At 46.2% G+C, this 7,340-nt stretch overlaps 2 protein-coding genes across 2 annotated transcripts; both read right to left on the reverse strand.

Annotated features, from left to right (window-relative positions):
• Positions 1-45: 45 nt before the first annotated feature.
• F5Y00DRAFT_225148 (Pex24p-domain-containing protein) lies at positions 46-2,678 on the reverse strand (the record flags this gene model as incomplete). The annotated part of the gene is made up of 3 exons (XM_048006128.1): positions 2,418-2,678; positions 833-2,206; positions 46-771 (listed from the first exon to the last, which is right to left on the reverse strand). Coding segments are annotated over exons 2-3 (1,843 nt in total), but the record flags the coding sequence as incomplete, so codon positions are not given.
• Positions 2,679-3,319: 641 nt separating this feature from the next.
• On the reverse strand, positions 3,320-7,237 carry F5Y00DRAFT_225150 (uncharacterized protein). Its single transcript, XM_048006129.1, has 4 exons — positions 6,935-7,237; positions 6,359-6,842; positions 5,107-6,202; positions 3,320-5,052 (listed from the first exon to the last, which is right to left on the reverse strand). The coding sequence occupies exons 2-4, from the start codon at positions 6,767-6,769 to the stop codon at positions 3,515-3,517; spliced, it is 3,045 nt and encodes a 1,014-aa protein (XP_047869572.1). The 5' UTR covers positions 6,770-6,842; positions 6,935-7,237; the 3' UTR covers positions 3,320-3,514.
• Between the last annotated feature and the right edge of the window lie 103 nt (positions 7,238-7,340).

Below are 7,340 nucleotides of genomic sequence, written 5' to 3' on the forward strand. Positions count from 1 at the left end.
AGACAAGCATAATTCTGCTTAGTAGGTAGGATTAAGGAACCAAAGTACTCGAACTTCTGAATTCATTGATATCTGAAGTACACATCGTTCTGATAGCTGGATCATCACCCTTCAGACCCAAGCTATTCCGAGGACCAGAGGACCAACGAACCAAGAACAGAACATAAAATAAACACCCTATGCCACTGGTATCTACCAAAACGCCCTCCAAATGCTACTCACTAATAACCGTCGTGACCATAATACAAATAGTGATCGGATCACCACAGATGCCTCTCACTCTAGTCCCATTTGAGCCTCGTCTCCGATGCCCCATTGGCCTTGGTCTCTCCCATGTCCCTGAATCTCCAGCTCTAAGGCTGGAGTCAAACTACCTTCATCGTCGTTAGAACGTAAACTAGCGGTCTCGCTTGTGCGCCTAGATCTATGCGTGCCACCTGTATTTCGTCGACGTAGTTGAGGACTGGACAATCTGAATCTGGCAGATTTCGACGAAGTGCTAAGGACAGAAACTGCGTCATCTTCCTCCTTTAATCTATCTTTGGTAGACCCTTGATTTGAAGAGGTGTCTGGGATGGAAGTCGAGAGGACAGACACGGTGTCTATCCTCTCCGAGCTGAGTACCGAAGCGGGGGGTGGTCGAGCCGGCAGTTCGGGTGGCGGGGGAGAAGCCGTCTCGTCCGAAACCTCAACAAGTTCGGCGTCACGATACCATTTTCGTCGACGTGTCCAACGACCCCAACCATCATTACCTCTACGACCGTTCTGCCACTATTTAATTGTAAGCATTACTAAAATCAACCGGTCAAATTCGGCCAAACATAAACTGTACCTTGTTGTCATAGAAGATCCATCCATTTTTGCCGGCATCTGTATCGTAATCTGCTTCGTCCATATCAGGCACACCATCGACTCGCCATTTACTTCCTTCGACCCATCTCCACTTTGAATGCCCGTCATCTACCTCCGGCAACTCAAACTCGTCTCTAGGCGGGACTTGGTTATTGTGCTCGTCCGTCCAAGCCGCTCGTTCGTAAGCGAATAAACTGTTGGTCCAGCCTAACCCTAACCAGCGTCTCTGGTTTTCGTAAATGATAAAAGTGAAGCGTACGCCCGAGTCGTTAGTTCCGGAGCGACTGCTTCGTTTCAAAGCCTCGGTCAGAGCAGATTTTGATATCTTTGTAACTTCGCGTGACTGTTTCACTTTAGTAGTCGTGGTCGCGAGAGTCCCATTCCCATTCCCATCGGCACCTTTAGGTTTTGTCTTAGCTGGCTCTTCAAATTGCAATCCCGTCACCAATCTCGCAAACTTTCGTATAGTAGCACTTCGCCAAAGCAGCGCTCTGGTTACCCGGCAGACCCTCGAGTGCCATGTAAGTACTAAGGTCCCGAATACTAAAACTACCCTTTTCGTTGTTAAGATTCTTAGCGGCGGGAGTGTTAGGATTATCCAAGCGGGCGTAATAGCTAGTATTCGAACAAACAATGCAGTGAGTGCTGGTTTCGTAGTAGCGCTGGTAGCGGTTCGTTGGGTAGATAGGAAATCGGTCATTTCGAGAAGAGGTTCGAGTAGAATAGTACACCTGGTCGTAAAGACCTTGATAGTGTCGACAATCTCATCCAAGGTCTTTTGATGCCTCGTACTAGTAAGCTCGCTCGAATTGCGCTGGTGCGAGCCGCCTGCGCCTCCTCCGGCGGATGCGCTCGATGTTTTCTTTTCCTTATTATTCGTCATACTCGGATGTTCAGCCCAGCCACTACTTGATAATGGACTATATCGCCGCCCGTACATACCCCCTATAAGGCCCATGACCACAACGATAGGGCCGGCGAATCGAACAATGAAGTCGCCATACTGAACGGCTGCCCAGAAAATGGCAAGCAGTATAAAACTCTCCCATGGATCGCCAGTAGTCCAGGTCAATAGGCCTACAAGCTTATTCAGAGGTAAAAGGAAGGGGTGGCTATATGCGAGAGCACGGGTAATCTGAGGCGGCGTGGCGAGCAGCAGAGGAGACTTCTGGTGGACCAGGATAGTCGATCTCCGCTTCGCAGCGGCGGCGGCGGTCGATAGGTTCGGTGTAGAAAAGGAAGCATAGGTGGGAGGGGCGTAGGTAGGAGGAGGGTCGGAAGGGATAGAGGAGCCGTCGACGTCGCCGCGGGAAGTATGTTTCGGGGTCGACATGTGTGTCAGCCAAGGCGTGTCCTATAGCGCAGAAACAAGGCAGAATAGAGGGTCAGCTTTAGTGCGCAATCATATGATTCATATCGAACTGCAAATAGTATGGGGTATATGCGTATAGGTGGATGTTGGAAGAGATAGAAGAAATGGAAGAGCTGGTAGAAGGTCTGGGCGCAAATGCCGAGGCTTATGCACTACATAGGTAGTGTATTGATGACGCCTTCAATAAACATACCTAGACCATAGGTAGGTATGGTATGTAAGAGAGATGGAGGAGGGAGAAGAAGAAAACTTGTAAGAGTAAATAAATCCTGGAAATTATAATTATAGTGGTTGATAAGGGTGCGCGAAAAGATAAATTACATTATTAGGCAGAAGCAGAAAGTGATAAACGTACCAGAGCAGCCATCAAGGGCTGAAGTTGAAGTGGTTTGTGACTGCGCGCGATGCGATGCAGCAGACTATCGATTTTTTTTTTATGTAAAGACCGAAGTACGAAGTAAGATGGAAGTAGTTAACGTTAAAGTAGGTAACCTAACCTTATTAAATTATTACAAGGCTCTTTATTAAATCCGACGACTCAAACTTACTCCTCCGAGAGCTCCTTCTCAACCTTACTTCTATTGTCGTTGCTGCTGCCGCTATCACCGTTTGCTTATGAACTCGACGTCATTCGGCGATGGTGTAACTTCGTCATGTAACGCGGTAATGTACACTCTTATATAATATAGTGCTAGGTAGCTGTTTAAAGTATGATCTACCGCAACGCTACATACAAACAAACAGATCAAATATAGAATACATCGGTGTATATATAGAAAATGAAAGGAATCAGAAATAATCTACATAAGAAAGCTTATTTGAATCTGGCTTGTGATGATTCCGTACCGATGAATGCCTTACAAGACATTGCGAGCCAATAGGTACATAAGATGATGCAGGTTAAAGGTACCTAAACTTTAATATTGCCCATAAAAGTCTTAGTTGCCTACCTAATGTAGCTACCCGAGTCGCAATGCGGGGCAGTAGCCTTAAACTCTCTCTCGCAGCCCTCGGTATTTTCACATGTGATAAGTAATGGAGCTACCCAGGCACATGGGCGGTAATTCTAATACGTAATAAAGAAATTATTACATAGGTAGCTATCCACCCTAGCATTATACTACCTAATATATATATATAACATATACGACCAGCGTAACCAATAATCTAAGAAAAATAGCATTTCGCGAAGTCATCGTAAATAGGTACGGCGAGAAATAAGCAAAATCCCGGTTTCCCTCTCTTAAATTTTATACCCAGGCGACTAGCTTTGCTCCCATTTATATACGGCTAAACTTTCTCCAAGCATCTAACGTCAGGATTCGCGCTTCGAAGCTGTCGTATAAATCCGCGACTCTGAATCTTGCCAGCTAAGAGCTTACTTCCCTTACTCTGGCCGAAAACTAGTTTCCATGATGAACCATCCTTGTTGTTCAATACTATAATGCTATTACCGTGGGATTCCGGGATGATTTCTCGCGAGAAGCTGACTACTTCCATTAAATCAATCGTAACGTCCACCGGACTTCGCCAGGTCGCCATTATCTTTTGATCCCTATCGTGGAAGAGTTTTACACATTCTTCTTCTTCATTCAATCTCTCCCATGATGTTGCCCCATTGCTACATTGCGATAATTCAAAGTCCGCATCGCCTGGGGGCGATGTAGCATCGGAAAAGGGGTTACTGACGGACCGGCTAGATGTAGGAATATTTGCGCCTGTTATTGGGTTGGTAGAGGAAGTAATCATTTCGGGTTTAGGGAGCTGGTATTCCTTATGCTTGCTTGGGTCATCCTCGTCTTCTTCTTTATGCTGTGCTGTCTGGAATGTTTCCTCAGTGGTAGCTTGTCTATTCTCGACCAAATTTTCTCTGTCCACCATCATTTCATCTCCTGCGCTTATATCATCGCGCTCCTTATCGACAATGGCCGCCTGTTTCGAGGTTAAAGCCTCGAGGTTTCCATAAGAATTACATCGAATCTCGTCGCCAGTTCTGGACTTGATATCATCAGACGCTCCGTAGATAAGAGGTGAGATATCCCCGTCCCCATCGGTACCCTCGTTGGTAACATGTGCTTCCTTAGTTCCTTTTAATTCTGGGACAGGTGTTGAAATGAGGTTATTAATGATTTCTGCGAGAGTTGATACGGGCGATGTAATGCGACCGATGTCTTGAGGAGCGCTGGCAGCTCTATCACCCAATGGCAAATCAACTGGCTGATCAGCACGTTGTATTGCATGGGAACCTTGTAGCTTTTTCGTGCTAGATGTATGGCTTTCCTGAGATTCTTGTGGGTTTATAGGACATGAACACGCCCGTCTCTCGAGCTCCGGTGCTGATTCCATTCCTGTAGCCACCGACGTAGGGAGTTGGCTCTCTCCTGACTCTCGCAGTTTTTCAATTGGTTTATTTAATTTGTCGGTATCTTCTATACTCCGCAGGCCGTAAAATGCCCAGGGGCGATCCGACGAACCATTTGGCTTTGTAGCATGCGAAAAAGATTTGTCCCAATCATCTTTTTCGGCGTCGGAAGTATCGTCAACATCAGATCCGGAAGCAGAATAATCCTCATCACCAGGAATTTCTCCCCCCTTCTTTTGCCACTCCTCCACCAGCATCTCCGTATCCTCCGTGGAAATTGACACCGTGTCCGAGTTGGAGCATAGGCTATCCGAATCGTCTTTATCTGCTGACGGATCATGACTCGTAGTAGGATATCTTTCAGGCCCTTCGGGTTCTTCGCGTCCTCTAGGATGGATGATTATTTTAGCTGACTCGTCACCAATCGGGGTGATTGGCGAGATTGACGGGGGCCGTGATGTTGGAGCTAGTTCACCAAATTAGTACAAAGATGATTATTTTGCTGGGATGAATTACTTACGATAAAGGCGAGCCTTTTCCCTTTCCTCCCACGTACTAAAGCCTTCCCTCTCAGCAATCCAGCGGCGCGCAGCATTGAAAGGATGATCTAGTTCGGGTGGCGGCGTGCGTTTATACAGAGGGAATTTGGTCAGATATCGAGCTGGGAGCCACGCCACAGTCTGAGATTCATCGAAGAACATAACGGGAAATTTCCGCGAGTCGACTTTAACGCCGCCATCTTCATATCCTGGCGCCCAACCAACTATCTTGTTTGATTCATAAATATAGCAGTTTGGCGGGGAGGCACTCTTCTTAAGGAGCCCAGTGGTATTGAGCGTAGAGTTCTTCAGACCGCTTCCGTCCTGACTATCCCACCCGAGTATCATAACAGGATAAATTTCATGATCATCTTCCGAGCTACCATTAGACTTCCAGCGGCCATGATAAATATGGAATGTCTTGGGGTTAGTAATTATTTTTTGTGAGTTGGAGGAGTTCCGGCGACTGATCGGTGTGTCTGAATTCTGACGCGCCCGAACTTTTGATTTCTTTGGGGTGACATCCACGCCCGGATTTGCTGTCAATGACGAGGACGATTTTTTCCCTTCCTGGCGCAACCTTTTTTGCGCCTTATCCTTTACCTTATCCTTTTTCTTAGACTGCTTTTCTGGCTTTGCAAGGGGTGGTTTATATCCATTTTTGTAACTTTCCTCTGCAACCTGGTTGTTAAGTTTTACCAGTTCCTCGTTGCAGTCAACCACCAGGTAACCCAGTGTTTTAACAGCCATATCTCTGTTTCTATCGAGGAAGCCATGACCCCGGCCATTTAGATGTCTAGCGGCTCCATGGACAGCATTTTTGGTGAAACGAGCTTCGTGTTTTTCACACTTTAGAATGTACCACATCCGACTACCGCTCGGCCACTCCACAATTGTATCTTTGTGTTTTGCGGTGCCATTCTGGTAGACCTCGTCAAATGTGATCGTTCGAGTTGGTAGGTGAGCATTTTCGTCTAAAGGTGCGCCAGCAAGGGTTTGGTGGAAATTGATACACGTGTCGACGCGGGGTCGCTTAGGGGTGTGTTCTTTCGACGTGGATACCTTACGTTTCTTGGGCTGGACTCGCATTATCAGACGTTTCTCTCCACATATGGTTTCATGCTGGACGGTGCAAGTCAGGGATTCATCGGCCTGGCTTCGACCCTGAGGCTTGGAAGAGATTTGTGGCATATGTTGATGATCTCCCTCCGTGCGATTAGGGTTAGTACTTACGGCTTGAGACTGTGAGATGAAACTGCCTTTAGTATCGACAGTTGCATTCGTATCTCCATTTATAGCTAAAGAAACTCTAAGTTTCTCGTGATAGGCAATCTCATGACGAGCATATTCTGCCTTCTGTTCCTTCTCAATGATCATAGTTCTTTTTTGGTGGCTAGCCTCAATCTGCCGCATGTCATTCTTGAGGCTTTTTTCAGCCATAGGCAAGATTATCTCCCTATACAAGGCCGGTGGCACAGCCGCCTTTAATTTTAGGAGGTCGCGTTCGCTGCTCTCGCGGAGATCTTGCTTCTCTTTTTCAAGTAGATCCTCGTGAAAAGCAAGTTCCTTGGCATGTTTGGCTATCATGCATTTCTTCTCCTCGTCCCATCTTTCATGGATGTCTAGAGATGCTGGAGGATCCATTTGGTGAAAGATGATATGAAGTGTAATTACCACGTAGTTCCAGGGAATGTCAAATAAAGTATTTTAAATCCACCTAAGGCATCCAAGTCAGTAAGTGTGATAGTAAAAGAAAGTACGATGAGAAACATATATGCAGGGAAGGAAAGGGGGAGAGAAAACGCTAACTGGAAGGTGTAGTATATGTAGTATATGAAGACGATAAGTGCTTGTTTATCGTCTATTTTCAGGCCGCTACTTAAGGTCGAGTCTGCATTGTGAGAACAGACGCGCTAAAGCTCTAACACGACCAGTGGATGTTACTTTTAAAAGGGTTATAAAATCATTGGCAAGTAACATTGGAGTCCGCTAACGGAAGCAAGTAGTCGTTCTACTTGATGGACATGAGTTGAAATGAGTTGAAATGGAGATTAATGTGGCAATTGGAGTCCGACGTTAAGAATCGACAGTTGGGGGGGGGGGGGGGGGGGGGGGGGTTTTTTTTTTTTTTTAAAAACCCACCAGGTGGGTTTTTTAACCCGGTTTTTTTTATGGAAAAAATTGTGGAAAATAAAAAAAAAATTAATGGAAACCC

The sequence above is a fragment of the Daldinia vernicosa genome, assembly GCF_022497035.1.
Source record: "Daldinia vernicosa strain CBS 139.73 unplaced genomic scaffold F5Y00scaffold_3, whole genome shotgun sequence".
NCBI classification, from domain to species: domain Eukaryota; kingdom Fungi; phylum Ascomycota; class Sordariomycetes; order Xylariales; family Hypoxylaceae; genus Daldinia; species Daldinia vernicosa.